The sequence below is a fragment of the Marmota flaviventris genome, chromosome 11, assembly GCF_047511675.1.
Source record: "Marmota flaviventris isolate mMarFla1 chromosome 11, mMarFla1.hap1, whole genome shotgun sequence".
Taxonomy (NCBI): Eukaryota; Metazoa; Chordata; class Mammalia; order Rodentia; family Sciuridae; genus Marmota; species Marmota flaviventris.
In genome coordinates, this window is record NC_092508.1 from 10,392,862 (window position 1) to 10,411,919 (window position 19,058).

The 19,058-nt window shown below is 38.8% G+C and overlaps 1 protein-coding gene across 1 annotated transcript in view; it reads left to right on the forward strand.

Moving 5' to 3' along the window:
• Sphkap (SPHK1 interactor, AKAP domain containing) overlaps window positions 1-19,058 on the forward strand; it is a 151,162-nt gene that overhangs the window by 33,051 nt on the left and 99,053 nt on the right. Inside the window, exon 2 of the mRNA XM_071619346.1 lies at window positions 4,863-4,968. Within this exon, the coding sequence (XP_071475447.1) occupies window positions 4,863-4,968 (106 nt within the window). The remainder of the gene's footprint in view (window positions 1-4,862; window positions 4,969-19,058) is intronic.

Below are 19,058 nucleotides of genomic sequence, written 5' to 3' on the forward strand. Positions count from 1 at the left end.
TCACTAAAAGGAGATAGTAAGGAGGGGGAATCTGGGCTTAACAGATTCTTGCTAATGACAGGCCAAGGACTAAACTATCAAGGGTAGGGGATGAGGAAGTTGCTAACTGACTTAGCAGGATTCACTGATGAATGGGCTCAGCAGACCAAATTGCAGGAGTAACTGAGAAGAGAACTAATAGGAGCTCAACTAAAACTTGGTCTAGGCAGGAGTCTGTCCCAGACTGGGCAGTCCATGAAGACAGGAGATACTAACACATCATGAGAATTTTAAAACAAATCAGTCTTTGAAAGATGGACCGAAGCCCCTGAGCTCCACCTAACAGTTAAATCCCTTTGGATGAGGGTAAAATAAAGACATTCCGCTGCCTTAAAAAAAAAAAAAAAAAAAGTTATTTATGGACCAAAAAAAAAAAAAAAAGACGTTCCCTGGAGCAAGATTTCATCTTGAACTGTGCAAAGGCATATTTTAAAATACTCTAAGTTCTTGTTTGTAGTATATTATGAAATTGATTTTAATAAGATATCTCAATTCCTTGTTCAAGATGTCTTCTGATAGATAGATCTGCGTTTTAATTTTTTTCCAGTGTTGAGATTAAGAGATTTGGTATGAAGCTCAAGGGCAGATACCCTTGATAGGATTGAGACAATCAAATGGAAGATAATCACTACATTTCACCAGAAGCACTCTTTAAGGGTGAGAAGATAAGAGTGAAGCTTGTCTTTAAGAACCTATTAAAATTGTTTAACTTCACCCTGTGTTTACTTGACATTTTAGCAATAATAACAGCAGGATCCTTTTTCATTAGAACTATCCTGGGAAATTCTTTAAATTATCATCTCTGGCCACAGCTTATCTCACCATCTGTCACACTACAGCAAATTAAGCGTTGGATTCAGACACTTGTTTGTGCCTGATCTTTTGAGGTTAAGCAGGATGCTCAGAAAGATAGAAAAATAAAAACCTTAATAGATGTTTTTTGATTATCTATCACTGCACAGCACTATCCTAGGTCCTAAAGCATCCCTGTGCTTCTAGAATTTATAGCCTAAAGGGAGAGACAAATACTACAAATCTTTGTGCTTTTTGACAACAGGACATGTGGCTCTGGCTGCTGCTGAAACATACAAGGACAGCACTTATTTCATTTCTTGGGTTGGGGAGGGCTGGAAAGAGGTGGAGTGGGGATGTATTTGCATGTGCACAGGGCTTTGGTGGTACATTGAAGAGGAGCAGAGGTCACCTTGACAGGGACTGGGGAGGAAAGAGGCACCGGAAGTCATTATCTGAGACCCAAAGGATAGAGCAGGAATTATCAAAGAGGAAGGTGGAGGAGGAGGAACAATGTCCCTAAAAGAACTAACAACTTGAACAAAGGCCCAAGAGCAAATAAGAATGTGCATTCAATTCAATGTGTCATATAAGTGACTCTCAAACTTTAGTGGCCATATAAATCACCTGAGTTTAATATAAAAATGCACATTCTGATTCAGTAGTTTTGGGGAATGACCTGAGTCACGAGCTCCTAAGCAATACCACTGATGCTGGTTCATGGGACAAGTTTTGATTTTGAGTAGTGATATTTAAATGACCCAGTTTCCAGTTACTGGGCACTTCTGTCTCTGGGGAAATCTGAAAGCTCCCTGGACCATCTTCACTGTTGCAAGTGACCTGCTTATTCACCTGCATGAATTATTGATGGGGCAGTACAGTGGCACCTCAGCACTTCCTCTATTCAGATATGACATTTTTTCAATAAGGGAGGCTGTTTTATAGAAGACTGGTTTAAAGTCACTACTTCATGGGCTGCCTTTGTGTCGTCTTCTCCTCTTTATCTACCTTCTTGCTGAAACACATTTAACAGTTGCAGCATGAAGGGAGTCTGAAAGGATGTGCTTAGTAAATATTGTCAACTCTTGTGAAAATCAAAGGAATGTGTCCTAAGGAAGAATTTGCTGCCTTACCCATTAGTAGCAAGTTATAGGGCTGTACTGCATCTCGATTGCCGTTCTTTTAATGTCAGTTTGAGTTCATTTTAATAAATGCATGATTTCCCTGTCACCACCAACTCTGCCTCATCCTAGAGTAGGGAACATTCTACCTTTCTGGAGACCAGGGACAGCTTCTCTGCAAAAACTCTCAACTTTCATTTCCATCTCAAAGGCTGTGGAAGACATTGGGCCAGGTTGTAAGGTCATCTCTTGAAATTCCACATCTGTAGCATGATTTAAGATAAAAGCCTCTGTACATATTTTAGGGCACTAAACATCAGGAAAGTGACAGATAATGTTTCTGGAAATGAGAAGAAGCCTTTGCCCTCCATGCTGGTGCAGTGGTGCTGCAGAAGGCTTGTCATTAAGTAGCACACCGATTTTAGTCTTGTCATGTGACTCTGCTTCCCCATTTAATTCTCACAGCAAATAGATAAGTGTGGATATACATTGTTTTATTTATCTATTGAAGTTATACAGGCCTAGATTTGGAACAAATGGAGCGAGCCCTGCAGAAAGCAACAGAACTTTCACACTCCTATCTGCACCTTCATTTCCAACTAGAGTCTCCCAGTTGGTAATACAGAGGGATTCTGTGGGTAGAACTGACATTTCTTCCTTCTACTAGATAAGTTCAGCAGTTCTTCAACTTTTGGGTGGGTGACAAGTAATATATCTCGTGCTCCATCTAAAGTCACAAAGTGGGCAACTAAGTAATTTTCAAGACTGATCTTCTACTTTTCTTTAAGTTTACATTATCCACTGAATTGGGACCTAACCAACTCAGCCTTGGTCAAATGTGATTCCCCTCCAGAGAAGTTAGAGATTGCTGAAGTGCTGTGTCTGCTGTATGGGATCAGGGATGAGCAACCTACAATCTTCCCAAACATGACTTGTTAGCTTGCCTGTGCCCTACTCCAGGGTTGCTAGCCCTGTAAAAAAAAAAAAAAAGAAGAAGAAGACATCAGAAATAGAAATGCCCTAACTCTGGATAGAAGTGACCCACTAGCTCACCAGATGTGCCTGGGAACACAATAGCAACAAGAGCCAGAGCTGCCTGCCTGAGTTCCTGCCCATGGGGCTTGACTGACTCCTAGAAGGAACATAAATTATTTCTTTGACTCGAAAGCCTAGTTATCATGCACCAAATTAGTCTAGTCTGCAGTCGTATCCTCCACATGTTAGTAATTTGAAACCTAATATTGATATCTGCTTGGTGGGACATCTGCAGTTGGGTTTGAGGTGTAGTCACACTTAAATGGCTGCTGGAAAGGTCATGGACCCCACATTGTGGGAGCCCTGAAATTACAGGGACTGAAAACTCAGTGCTTTAGTACATTTTGCAAGTGACTTCCAGATTTAGGAAAGAAATACAGATTTCAGTTTACATGTGTCATTTATAATGAAGAGATTGAGCCTCAAAAGGCTAGGTACATAGCAGCTAGAGATCAAGAACCAGAAAAATAATCTAAAGTCCTCTCTCTTTCCCTTCCTCTTTTCTTCTTCCTCCTCCATCCCTCCTCTCCATCATTATCTCCTTCTTCCCTCTCATGCTTTCTCTCCCTCTACCTCTCCTTCTTCTTTTCCTTTTCACCCACCTTAGCAAGGATGATGTGGGTGTGATCTGTTCATCTACTTTAGATATATTCTAGTCCACAGGGTGACAATTGCTTGAAAATAATACATGAAAATTTTAAACAAAATACATTTTTCCTCATTTCTTCTATGCATTTTTGCCTGACTCTATGATTTGTTCCACAGCACCATCAGCAGTCATTTTAAAAGTGTCATTCATACTACTTAATAACAGAAATTTCAACAGACTACACTGGTGCACAGTGTGATAAAAACTGACTCATTCAGAGCTGGAAACATGAGAGTCAGATGTTAGTTGAAATATACTATTTATTTAACTGATCCATTTCAAGAGGAAAAAAAGTCTACATCTTGGGTTGAAAATTACCTATAGAACTATTCAATTATATTGCAAAAATGTATTTTAATGAATTCTACATGTTCTATGTGGTCAACAATATGGCTTGAGATATCAGTACATTTTAAATTCCAAATTGTGTTATTTTCAAAAGAAGAAAATAATTAGAAGGCTTAAATGACTCAGAGAGCTTTTTGTATTAAAATGAGGCTTAATTTTCAATTTCTTGGCATGTTATGAAAAACAGATTTGTTATTAATTTTAATCTTTTACACATCTCGAAGATGTAGAAATAAATTTTAGTCTGATATTTTTGTGCAATACTATGCATAGTCAAACCCACTAAAAGTTGACTGTGGCAGGGAAAGGAGTATAGGTGTGGGGGAAGGAGTATGAGTCTCAAGGGACAGTCTCCAGCCACAGAGATGGTCAAGGGATGGGCTGTGTTTGTTGTAGTCCACACTCCTTTCATGGTACCATTCAGCATCCCATTGAAAATTACATCTTACCCTTATTTTTTTTTAAATGAGTGTTTTTTTTGTTTGTTTGTTTATTTGTTTGGTTTTTTTTTTTTTTTTTTTTTTTTTTGTCGTGTTGGTACTAGAAGAGCTAAATTAAAGTGACACATGAAAAGACTTTATTTGAGTTTTAAAACTGCATGCTTAAGAAAAGCTGCTAACACTGCTGCAAGTTGGACAGATGCGATTGTGTCCGTGTAAGCATTGTGGAAGGCCTTGGGCTGCAGTTTTGTATTCGCGCCAGCCTAGCCCAGAAATGTGCCCAATAAAGAAATGTCAGTTTCAGCAGCAGGACTGGCAGTACTGAATGCAATCAGAAAAGATGATTTTTGATAAATTGTATCATGCCTCATTCATTCTGCATTTCTAAACAGATGACTCACTGGAATGTGTTCTCTTTTGTGTTTGTGACACAAACAGCAACTCGGAGTCAACACTGATGTATGAAGTGTCGGAGGCGCAGCAGGGCAGTGGCAGCGGCAGCCTGGGAAGCAGCCTGGGTGGCTCCATCACAGCCTGTAAGAAGGTAACCTTGCCCAACTCCACTTCCTTCTCAGGAGTTGAACCTGAATGCTATTGGGGCTTGACCCTTCAAGTACTTTTACTAAAGTCTAAGCAACCAAAGCAAACAACAAAACGACCCATGGTTTGTTTTCCCAAATAATCCCTGAGGACACTTAAAAAAATGTAATTCATGGAATTGACCAAAACAATCAATTCACAAAAGTATAACTTGAAAATTATAAACCTGCATTGCCATACCCCTTCATCCCACCTCTTCCCAAGGTACCTTTTCCTTCCCAAGGTATCCTTTTATGCATGGATAACAGCTTCTTGGGTCTCCTTGGGGCAGGAGGAGTCTTCACAGGTTTGAATGACTTAATTTATTGTATTGAACTCACAAGTTTGTATTTACGAAAATGTCATAGCTGTTTTCCTTTTGATGTTTTCTTTAAAAGCAGGGTATGCTTAACTTATCTTACTGAAGAAGCAGAATTGTGGGCTGGGGCTGGGGCTCAGTGTCAGAGCAGTTGCCTCACATGTGTGAGGCACTGGGTTCCATCCATAGCACCGCATACAAAAATAAATAAAATAAAGGCATGCTGTCCATCTACAACTACAAAATAAATAAATAAGCAGAATTGCATTGCCTGGAATACAAACTTCAGAGATATCAAACAATCCAGCAAATTATCTTCTGTGCTTGTATGATTATGTCAAAGTGAACACCAATGTTACGTATAACCATAATACACTAAGGAAAACATAATAAACAAATAAAATTTAAAAGATACTTATAGAAATTTGTCACTTGAATGACAAACATCATCTATTTCAAGTACCTCACTTTTCTAGCCAGTCCACTAAGATTCAGAAACAATCCAAAAAACTCAAGATCCTGATTGCCCCCCTAGTGTTTCTGTTACCATTTGATGCTGATTCCCAGGAGAGAATGCTTCCTCTCATTCAGAATTAAATGAAATCACACTAGATTACTTCATTTATTGGAAAGATATTTTAATTTAAAAATCTTGTTGATGTAAATAAAGACAAATTCTGTTGCTAAATTATTATATATGTGCATATTACATTTTTGTATGTAATATACATTATATACATGCATATGTTTGTACATCTATCACACATATTATGTATGTATCAATTTGTTGACTATTATGCCCAGTTAAGAAATCTTATTCATCTCTGCTTGTATGACTTCCTTGTTTTAAAGTATTAAGAAATTAATAAATATCTGCACTAGGAAACATATGATCATATTAGAAAGTAGCATTAAAAAACTATTTGCAGACTGTATTAGTCAGTTTTCCATAGCTGTAACAAATACCTAAGATAAATAACTTAAAAGAAGGAAAGACTTATTTTGGCTCACAATTTCAGAGGTTTCCATCCATGGTCACTTGACTCTGTTGCTTTTGTGCATCTGATGAGATACACCAATATGCAGGAGTCATGGTGGAGGAGGCTTCTCACCTCAGGGTAACCAGGAAGCAGAGATAGACAAAGAGAGAAACAGAGAAACAAAGGTAGGGGTGGGGTTGGAGTCCCAATGGCCCCTTCCTCATCCACCAAGACATAAGTTCCTTCCACTAGGCCCCGCTATCTGAGAGCTCCACCACCTCCCGATAGCACCACAGACTTGTGACCAAGACTCCAACACATGGCCTTTGGGGCCCATTTAAGATCCAAACCATAACATACGCATTCATTTGTACCAAACAAAAAATAAATAAGCCTGTCTAATTAATTAAGAGCTCTTAATCATCTGTGTTATATATGATCTATTATTCTTTCTTCTCTTATAAATTACCTAATCAAGAGTCAATGCTATCAATTCCAGTTTTTAATACTGAAAACTGATGCACTCTATTTCAAAATGATTTTGGCTTTCTTATAAGAGACCTAAAACTGCAGTTTTCCAAGCCTTAGGTATATTTTCTCAATTCTGTAACTTCAAATTATCAAGTATTCACCAGATTCTGTGCATCTTGGAAAATAAAGGATTTTTAATTCATTCTAATTTTTAAGGTCAATATAGCTTACTGATTCTGTATGGTATTGTAAATGATTGAAGCCAGACCTCTGCATTTGACAACATGCTAAATCATTACCTGTTGTCTGAGCTTCAGCAAATGACTTTCCCTCTTCTTGCCTTAGTTTTCTCATCTTAAAAATGAAGATAATTATATCACATACTTTGCAGGATGGAGGAGAGAATTCATTGAGTTAATAGATGTGACATGTTTAGAACAGTGTAAGCTTATTATAAACACTCAAAAGAAAGATTACTTCATACTAATATAATTCTACAGAATAATTTTATCAACAAGTGTGCAATCCCACATAAAAAATTGATATAGGTATCACCACAATGACAAAGCAAGTGATTTATAATGTTATCTCCATTACAGTTATTTTCCCAGAATAATAGTGGTTATATCTGTTTCTTTTAAAAGAAAAAAAATTATGTCTAGAAGCTCCTGAACAGAGTTTTTGTAGCTGAATGCCTTATCTCCTCAATTAAAACCAAAACTCAATCATCAGTTTTAAATTACTTCATATTTACATATATACACACACTCTGTAAATACATACTTCATAATATGTATATGTGTATATTAGATAAGCATATGTCTATTTCTATGTACACACATACAGTCAATCTATTTTTCAAATTAGAATTTATAATTTTAAATATAACCCCACTCATTCACATTTATTTCTGGAACAACTATTACTCCATAAGAAATTGCGTTCTTTGTAGATCAAAAATGATCCAATTTAGGCAACTTCATAAAGTTCAACCTACATAAATTCAAAACCCTGTTAGATCTTGAAGGAAGATACTAGGATAGATCATAAATTGCTCCCAAACCTGACCAATTCACAATCTGGTTTGGTAGATAATACTGGCTTCCTTGGTGAAAAGTGAAACTGTAATTCATAAGCTTAATAATTATGTAACATGACTCTACAGTAATATCTCAAAATAGTATGAATGAATAATCATTGAAAGCTAAGAGCCAAAGAGACCTTAGACAGGGGCAGGAAAGTGGGTTATAATTTAGGCTCTGAAGGATGGCCAGGATTTCAATGGGTGAACAAGACATCCAACCAAATTTATAAAGGACTGCTACAAATTAATGCCATGAAGATCTTTACACCTTTATGTCTGATAATTTTTAAAATATTCATAATACCTTCCTTTTATTTCAAATAATCTCTGAAGCTGACATAATAATTTCAGTTAAAAGACTATTTAGTACTAATTTGCCATGGGTCACATGTCATGAGGGCTGTAATTGTTCACCTCTCCTTCAAAACAGTAACTTGCCAATGATTTGTCCTTCTTGGTAACCAGAACATAGTCCCTTGGTAGCAAGACACTGAATATCGAATGATTCCATTTCTTCATTAGTTATTTTATTACTACATATTACAGCAAATTAATTTCAATAGCCCTTTGTCCATATTTTTAATCTTGTTAATCACAGATTAACAAGATAATAGCACTGACTAAGGAAGTGAAGATCTGTATACACAGAAATGCACCTGTAATGCTTGTTCTGTACAAAAGAAGCTGAAAAGAAGGACAGTTATATCTCAGAAGCAGCGGGCCACACAGCGGAATCACTACTCTTAACAGTCAGTCACCCTTCACTCGGAGTAATGTGAAAAATTGAAATTTATTGGTAATTTCCAAACTCATCTAAAGTGATAGCTTCATCTCCTTCCTAATCAAGCCTTCTCATCAGAACTAACATATTGCTAAATTAACTGGAAGAGGAACTAAATCAAGGGTCCAGAGGGTAATGCATTAGTTGGATTATTGGCCTTTGCAAAGCTGCAAATCAATTTCTTTTCTGTGTTTCATAATGAATCTCTAAGGTTCTGGGAGTCCTACCCAAGCACAATTACTTAGGTTCCTCTTTGCAGAGGAGGGAATGTGGTCGATGGAAGCCCCAACTATGAAAAAGCCATAGTGTCAGGACAAAGAATTTGTTGGACTTATTTGAAAAATGAACTACTTGATACATGTTTTTGAAATTGGGAGACTGCCTGTTATAGTTTGTAGATGAGGTGTTCTCCAAAAGCTCATTTGCTAACGTGGGAATGTTCAGAGATGAAATGATTGAATTGTGAGAGCTGTAACCTAATCAGTCTATCCTAGTGGAATGGACTGACTGGGTGGTTACTAGGTAGGGCCCTGCTGGAGGAGGTAGGTCACTGAGGACATTCCCTAAGGGTTCATCTTCCCTGACGCCCCTTCCCTCTCCTCTCTCTGCTGCCCCGCAGTCCTGAGCTAAACAGCTTTCCTCTACCATGCCCTTTCACCATGATGTTCTGCCACACCTCTGGCCCAGAATAACAGATTTAGTCCACCATGAACAGAATTTATGAACTGTGAGCCAAAATAACTCCTCTACGTTGTTCTTGTTGCTTATTTTGGTCACAGCTATGAAAACTCCACTAACCACAGTGAGGGTTTACATATATTTTCCTGGCATTTCACTAATAGATGTCCCTTTGCTGTCTGACAGGCTCTGGTATGCAAGATAAGTTATATGGTCGTCCTGGCTCTGGCTTCAGAATTATCCCTGCTCTTCTTTCTCACCTTCTTTTAAAAGCTGGGAAAGTCGCCAGATACGTTCATACTGAGTTTCTAGGGATTGCATAGCCTGAACTAGTGGTGACCAATAAAACCTGGTCACTAATAATACAATTGTTGGCCCTCCTATAACCTGACTTTGCTAATTCAGTCAATTGAACCCGGTATGACCTCAGAAGTCTGCTCATTTTGGAGCTCTAAGCAGACACTTTCAATCCATCCAAGTTGGAATGTGAGATAATCTCTATGTCAACTCTAATTTAATGAGCATGGAGATACAGAGTGAGTTTTAATGTGTGCAATGTGATTATCTGAAATAATGCATTTAAAGTGAAAAAAAAATATTGGAGAAAAATGGAGAAGAGATACTGGTGGGGAGAGGGTACTAGCACTCTCCCTGGATAGTCTTTGAATTGTATCCCATATAGACTCTGCCTGGTGCCCTGCTTTTTCATATGACACAATCAGAACCACCAGTGGTAAACGGATTCAAATGGATTTTCACTAAATGTGGTAAAATAGTATATGCTATTATTTTTTTTAAATTTGTTAAACACTAAGTGAAAGATCCTTATAGTCTCTTTATAATAAATCAAAATCTGCTGTCTCTAAGGAGGCAGTGTGACATTGTGTTAAAAAAAAAAATTAAGAAGGGATGGTGGTGGACGAGGTGGCACAAGCCTGTAATCCCAGCAGCTTGGGAGGCTGAGGCAGGAGGATCGAGAGTTCAGAGTCAGACTCAGCAACAGCTAGGTGCTAAGCAACTCAGTGAGACCCTGTCTCTAAATAAAATACAAAATAGGGCTGGGGGTGTGACCAGTGGTAGAGTGCCCCGGAGTTTAATCCCTGGAACTCCCCCCCACAAAAAAGGGGTGAGCTTGGAATCTAAATCTGAAGTAGATCCTACTTACCGTGTGGTCTTAGGCAGGGATGTAAACTTCTCTGACTAATTCTTTAGGGTTAGTATGATGTTTACAAACAAAAAGATTTGTGTAAGATCTTGGCATATGGCTGATTCTCAATAAATATTAGCTAATTCCAAATAAATGATCTTTATACACAGGCCAAACTTATTAAAATACAATTTAAGACGGAGGGAAACGTGGCGTGCCATGTGTGGAATATCAGTTAGAATTTCCTCTGCTTTGAAAGTGTTCTCTTCCACAATAGCTGGACATTTTCAATCCATGCTTTACCTCACAGACTAAAGATTTGCTATTTGGAATGTAGTGGAACCAAGTCTATAAATAGGATTGATGTAAGGAAAGGATTGTTGGAGCAAAATCAACACCCCAACCAGCCTTCTTTTTTTTTTTTTTTAATGTCATGTTAATTAAATCCACCATAAATTCGGATTTATCAAGGGCAACAGGCTGAAAACACTTCAGCTTCCCAGAGGCAGAATTTGATCTTAATATGACATCTGATCAGCTCTTTGAAGTTACAAGAGCATTTCTTTGCCATGACTGACCCCTTTAAACTGACTTAAATTTGTTTCAGATCTATCAGGAGAATGATAGACTAGATGTCCCTCAGTATTTAATTACTCTGTAAAATTTCATCCAAGCTCATATCTTTTTAATGACATGTAACTAACAAAGGAAATTCAATTAATGGGTTCCATCATACACATTGTGTGGATTTTTCAGAATCCAAGTCATCCTTCTAAAACATTCTTAATAGTCGGAATTGTTCAGGGACAAAGGTGTCAACACTTCCAAAAAGCTAAGAAGTGCTTTCACTGTGTGTGACAGCTGGATAGTCACATGATGAAAAATAGTTAGAAAATTCTGCATTTGTAGAAGCTGTTTCCTTAAGGAAGAAAAACGAAAATTAAAAAGAAATTTAGCATGGTTGAGTTGTATTCTACAGAAGGAAACATTGGTGCTCCCCCTGGGTATAAACACTCCCGTTGGTTCTGATCACCCATACAGTCCATGATCTTCAGGCCCAGCTTCTGATACCACCCATTGGCCCATCAAATTTTTGTCAAATAACTAAATGTCCTGTTTCATCACCATTCTGCAGCAAAATTGAAGAAACAGGACTTTTTTTTTAAAGAAATAGGTGTTTGTTTTACAAAAGTGATATTTAAAGAGAGTTAATCTGGTAGTTCTGGAGGTAATTTCTTAGGGAATTGGGGCCCAGGGGGGTCACGCTTGGTGGGTTTGGGGGACTGGGATAAGGAGAAGTAGAATGTGCATAGACACAATGCGAAGAATAAAAAGGAACCCAGACAATTATGTTTGGGTCAAGTTTAGCAGGACTCCAGCCACGAGGGTTGTGCAGAAGAATGAATGGTGCCTGTTCAGGCCAGGGTATCCGTGAGCAATGGCACTGTTCACACCACTGGGAAGGGGGACTGGGAGACACTAGGAGTAGGAGACCAAGAGTCTAGATTCAGCCCAGTTTCCCCAAAAGAGCTAACCACAAAATTCCCTCTGGGGGCAGTTTTACTGACCATCTTAGGAAACGTCTGTGTGCCCTGAGCCACTTCCACATCTAGGAGGCTTCAGGGTCAGGCTGAGGACAAAATGCAAATGATGCAGGCTGCTGGCAGGGTTCATGTCCTCTGCTGGAGACAGAGACATTTAGAGTCTGTGGACTCTGCCCACCTCTCTTTGCCTCCAGCAGCATACTTACACAGTGTTGAAGATTCCAAAGTGTCTGCCTGTTCTCTACAGCTCCATTCCTGAAGCATCCTTCCTGCTGTGAGAGACAACTCTTAGAAGGAGCTTGCAATTCTTTTTTTTTTTCCCTCCCTCCCTCCCCTCCTCCCTTCCTTCTCTCCTTCTTTCCCTCCTTCCTTTCTCACTTTCTTAACTAAAAAGTAGGGCTTTGAAAACCCATAATAACTTAGAATATTTTGTGGATTTGAGGGTGATACTGTACTATTGGAACTAGGCAAATGATCTTTCCCCTCCCCCCAAAAGTTATTGTAATTACCCTAAACCATTTTTAAAAATAATCATATATATGTGTGTATGTGTATGTGTGTATATGTATGTGTGTGTGTGTGTGTGTGTGTGTGTATAGTGGGAGGGGGCCTTAAACTTTTAAAATATCTAATCTGGCGTTCACAGTTCTCCTTTCTGTCTTTGGATATTTGCAGAAAGATTAGCCACTCTGCCCCCTATTACTAGCCTTGGGCCCTCTTCTCTTTCCTTTCAGGCCTGTGTCTAAGAAATCTTCCCAGTTTAGTTACCTGGAGTAGGCTGTCCCTCCACTCATCATATCCTCCAGCAGAGTGAACCTGCTCGTTTGTGTACCTGCATTTGCCAGGTTCACTTCTGCCTTTTGTGAAGGCAACTCACCCTGAAAGATCCCTGTCAGGGCTCATCCTCTGCCTGATGGGGAGCATCTAAGAAGCGTGTGTGTGTGTGTGTGTGTTTTAAATATGTGTCTGTCTGCATGCATCTTAAAATGGAGTTGTTTCCAAAGCTTCTTCCCAAGAAGTCTTTTGTTTCTGTCCTGACCCAAGAGAATAAAAACTAGGCTCTCTCCATTTTGTGGTTATTCTTGTTCTGTTTACTGATTCCACAGTTAGATAAAGAGTGCCTGGTAAAATCAGCAGACACTCAAGAAGCAGTTGTTGAATAAATGAAAGAGTGAACCAAACCTTGGTGTGGATGGCAAACTCCTTCTCTTATCCTGGCATTCAAAATTAACATTAAATATAAAGTCTAAGTGAGGCTTTTGAATATAGTTTGGACCAATATGGAACCAAGTCAGTATCTGTAAAAGGAATGAGATATGTTAAAGTTAAAAGGAAAATAAAACATGATGAAATACCACCATGTACCTGTTAGAAGGACTAAAATAAATTTAAAACCAAACACTGACAAGGATATGAAGCCACTTGGAGTTTTTTTCATACCTTGCTGATGGAAATGGAAATTGGTAAATTCACTTTAGAAGACATTTACTAATTTCTTATAAAATTACCAAATGACTTAGTAATCCCATTCCTGGGTATTTATCCAAGCAAAAATAAATAAATAAATAAAACTTAAATTCAGGCAAAACTTGCAGAAAAATATTTATAGTAACTTTTTAAAAATATTGGCTCCAAACTAGAAGTAACCTAAAAGTCCCTCAACTAGTAATTGTTTTTTACTCTGTATACATCCATATGTTAGAGTATCACTTGGTTATAAGAAAACAAATTACTCATACACACAATAACATAGGTCAATTTAAAACCATTTGTTATGGTTGGGATATGAGATGTCCCCCAAAAGTTCTTGTGATAACACAGGAGAAAACTGATTAGATTATGAGAGCCATATATTTATCAGTTCATACTAAATTGAATGGACTAAATGAATGGTAAATATAGACAGACAGGTACACACACACACACACACACACACACACACACACACGTGGCTGGAGGGAGTAGGTCACTGGGGGCATGACTTTGAGGTTATATTTTGTCCCTGAAACCTTGATCTCTGGCTCACTTCCTGCTTCTTGGCTGCCATGAGCTGAGTAGCTTTCCTCCACTGTGCCCTTGGCTTGATGCCGGGCCTCATGGTCAAGCCCAGAGCTGTGGAATTGGCCCACAATGAACTAAACCTCTGAGAGTGTGAGCTCCAAACGAACATTTCCAACTCTCAGTTGTTCTGGTCAGTTATTTGGGTCCCAGCAATGATGAAAAACTAAGGAATGCACGATTCTAAGTCACAAAAAGCTTAGTCCACACCTATGACATTCTGGAAAGGACAAAACTTGAGGGATAAAAGTTAGATCAAGCCCTTAGGGGCTGGGACTTGGGACACATGTGACATTTTGACATTTGAGGAACAGGAGGGATTTGGGGGGGATGATGATTGGGCTGATGTGTACACAACTATGTGTGCTTTCCCAAATTCATAGAATTTCGCACACACAAAAACTGGGCGCATTTTACAGGAATGAGGCACTCTATGAAGACAGTGTTGGCTGAAGGAGGGTTGTGTTGCCAACCACACACGTGACAGTTCTGAGCCCCTGCCCTCAGGCTCGTCTCCTCTTGCCCTCTTTCCCACTCACTATTCAAATCCAATTGAGCCCTTCACTTTATAATTTTTATAATAAAAATTTAATTGAGTTTCCTAGAAAGAGTCCAGGACAGCAGTGGAGGCCCCTAGAGCCTTCTCTGAGTGAAGTCACATATTTCTTACTGGGCTTCTCTGCCTCCTTTTGTCTTGTAGTTCCTCTTGCCTTTTGTCGTCACAGTCATTTAAATGACATTGATTCCTCTCAATGGTGGCTCCACATCATTTCAACATCAGGTTGCATATTTAGAATAATATCTGTCTGAACCCCTTGAGCAAACAGATGGCTGGGGTGCTTACTCTGGAATGGCCACCCCCAGGGTCTGTTCAACCTCGGGCTGCTGAGAGCATTCATGTCTCAAAAATCTCCACTTACCTTAGCTCCCTGAAATCCACCTGTTTGAGGAAGGCAGAGGAAAGGACACATCTCTGCTTGTGGAATAGAGGGAACTGCTTGTTCTGATGACACATAGTTGATTTTAAGCAGCATTCCATCATTAGCCACAGTGCATACGTCCAGGAAATAGAGCACGTCGTGTGTGAAATGCCCTTCTCTTGAAAGTATTGAGGCTGCTTCACTGTGTTATGTGATGCTGATCAGAAAATGAAATGTTTTGATGGCACAAGACTAGAAAATGGGAATCTTCCTCCACAATAAAATCCTTTGTTACTTTTTTAGAAAATTCTTGCAGTGAAACATCCTTGTGGGCATAGATTTGACTATCAAATTTTCTTCATGTTGAATAAATCATGTGATTAAAAAACTCAACTGTTCTTTTAGAAACATAATCATTGGAAAAATATACAAATCTATATGACATTAAATTAAAGAGATGTTTGTGGCAAACAAAAAAAACAGTGGGTCAGGAGCAACAATATGGCAGGAAATGCACAAAATCTGAATTGAGTGAGATAAAGTAGAAAAAAAATTCTATTACAAAGATTTCACAGCAGCAGAAAAATCTTTGATACTGGAACTGGGCTCAGTTTTAGTTAGGTTTTAATGTTTGGGAAAGAACTTTGTTGGAAATTTTAGGGGGTAGCTGGAATGATGTGAAGAAAAACGTTATGTGACATAAAATCTGTGTGGTTGATCTCTTTGGTACACTGTTAGATTATTGCAGAGAGAGTATGTTTGCAGAGGATTGATCAGAATGCTTGGGAAAAACTTAAGGGAGCAAAGTACAATATAACTGAAACACTGGACATTAATAAATATTCATTATGTGATTAGCAGGTGGGACCTGAACTAAGATTTATCTTGAATACCAACACCTTGGACACTAGATTTTAGCATATAAATCTTGGAGGAACACAAACATTCGGATCATAACAATCTCCATCTTTTTTATTATCTCTGGCAGCATCACGTGGATTTCCTTATGATGCCTACCACAATTTATAAATGAATGTGAATTTCAATGCTCCTTTATTTACCCTTTGGCTTTGTTGCCACATTTTAAGCTTCATAAATATGAGGACCAGTTTTACATTATTCACCAAAGTATTTCTTGGAGACTAGGCCATATGAAGTATGCACTTAAAAATATTACCAATGCTTCATGAATGAAAGAAAAAAAAATTCAACTTTGGAGAGCAGGCTGCAAAACTAGCAATAGACAAGGTGCTCTAGCTGGAATATACGTTTCAATCCAGGGTAACTGTGAATATTGTTTTGTTATCAACAGTAAAGAGGAAAATTAGGTTTCTTCTGGGCATTTTAATTGGGGAAGAAGGAAGTTTTTATTTAGACACAGAGTCCAAGATGATGGATGGCAGGAGATCCAAGTATAATCACCCAGAGTGAGCAATGTGAAAAGCCATGATTCTGAGAAAGGTCAAAGCTGAAGAGACAGCGATGGCTGAGTCATCTTCTGGGTCGTAATTAATGCCCCAAGCGACCCTCAATTTTCCAAGGATAGTGACTGAGGGAAGTGGAAAGAGCAAGACACTGAAGGCAGACTAGAGGGAATGCTTACATCTAGGGCTATGAAGGAGGAAAGGCTAGTCAAAAAGAGGAATGAACGCATCCTCCCCAGCCTCCCCAGTCACTCCAGACAACTCCAATCCATCTTTTAACACCATGGTCAAGTCCAAAGTCTTTTGCTGCCTTTTCCCTCTGGGTAGGACTGACCACTCCACTATTGGTATATCTGACTTAGACTTCCATTAATCAAAACACCTGCTTCCTTTCGTGATCCCAGGAGTGTTTCTTTTCCCTCTCTTTTTTATTTCCAAAAAGGCAGTGGTCAGTTTTATTCATTTTAATATTCCTTGTGTCTAATGTCAAAAGAGCTCAATGAACATTTGACTGAATGCTGACCACAGAAGCAGAGTAGAGAAGAAAGAGCAAAGTAAGAAGGGTATATAAAACATAATAAATAAAAGAAGAGAAATTGTCAAACATTGTGGAAAGGTCAAGAAACCGTAAAGATGGAAGAGATCACTGCCTTCTGATAGTGATCACAATCAGGTATCAATTGCCTGCTCTGATAGATTAGCCCTTTGCGAGCATCTTATGTCTTCCTTGAAACAACCTTCTGAAGTGGTTTTAATTGCCTTTATGGAATAGATGCAAGAACTAAGTCCCATAGAAGTTAAGTGACTTGCCCAAGTCCACTCAGTAAATGATGGAATTAGACAGAAATTTAGTTCTGTTTCCAAATCGCTGTAGCCAACCTTAAATGACTCTCTTTACCAATCTGATTACTTTGAAAGGTTAAGACATCATCAGCAACGTTCAGGGTTATGTCCAGTTCACTAAGCATCTATCTCCCCTTCTCTGTATCACATCCATACTGAGTTCCTTCATCTTGGTTCTTTCTATCCAAGGGAAAGTAACTATCATGCAATATAAGAACCTTTCTTATTTAAGATACTTGTGAAATGTTAAGAGAAATTATGCCACTATTATTTCAAACTTGCAAATACACAGCATGTTCATTATTAGCTCTTCATCTGCAATAAGTAAGCCCAGAACTAAAAATAGCAGACAAATAAATGAACCGTTGAGATCCTGGTGAGTTTTTCTCCATTTCCTCTCAGAAATGGCTCTCTCAGCAGGGAGGCTGTACTCAGAAAGCTTCAAAATCATTAAGTTCTTAAGCACCTATTCTTCCTTCAAGCATTCTTCTTCTTCTAATCATTTGTCCAAACCATTAGACCAAAAGCATCTCACAGGTTAAAATTGCTTAACATGAGAGGTTAAGTGGTTTACTGAAGCCTGAATTCTTACTCTCCTTGCATATTTGGCTCATAACGTATAAGGAGAAAGGAGAGCAGGAGGCATGAAAGAGGGGGAAGAAAAGCATTCCAGGATTCCTGCTGCAGAAGTGGCCTTCAGATCAGATAGCTTGGTCCATTTTTTTTTTACAAGGGACAGAGGCTGGGGGCCAACTTAGCCACAGAGATAGTTAACAGTGAGTCATGGCTGGACCTCAAACCTCCTGCAGCCTACCCATCACAGGGCCCTGAGGAGAAATGGGTGACTGCAGAAACAGGAATTTGGTAGTATTTAAAGATGAGAAACTGAAATTTCATCACCATGCAACACAGCACCGCTTAAGTGGAAATTCTGAGGTCTGAGAGCCTGCCTCCAAAGCCCATTCAGCCCTCACTCCCTTAGCGAGCTCTCCAAGCCTGGACAAAGGGAATAATCTTTTGTGATAGTTAATGTCTATTGGGCCCTTATTGTATTCTAGGCACTGAAGACACTATAACACCTTACACACTCTGTATGTATTAGCTTATAGAGTCGACCCCATAAATATCAAGGTTTGATTCAGATAGCATTAGAGCCTAACTTCAGAGAGTTCTCAATGCAGTATTAATAATGCAGATCAATAATTAAATAATATAAATATTAAATAATTAGTAGCATAAAAATTAGTACACTGTGTAAATGTATTTTAATTATTGATGTCATCAAATGAACTCTTCAATTATAATGAATAATGAAGTTTTTAAACAGTATGTTAGTCAGTTTTTCATTTTGTGACCAAAAATACCTGAGGAAAACCATCTAAAGAAGGAAAGGCTTACTTTGGTTCACAGTTTCAGCGGTTTCAGTCCATAGTCTGCTGGCTCTGTTGTTTCTGGGCCTGTGGGTATGCAGACAACCTGGAGGAAGGGCCTGGCAAAGCAAAGCTACTCGCCTCAAGGTGGCTGGAAAGCAGAGAGAAGGAGAAAGAGGCCCAGGACAAGATACACCCTTTAGTGGCCCTCAGTGACCTACTTCCTCCAATTAGATCCCACTGCCTGCAGTTTCCATCACCTCCCAATAATGAATTCAATTATGGACCCATCATTGGATTAATCCATTGGCGAGGGCAGAGCCTTCGTGATCCAGTCACTTCCCCAGAGCCTCACTTCTGGACACCGCTGCACTGGGGATATCGTTCAATGGTAGACAGGCCTTCAACACGTGAGCCTTTGGTGGACATTCCAAAT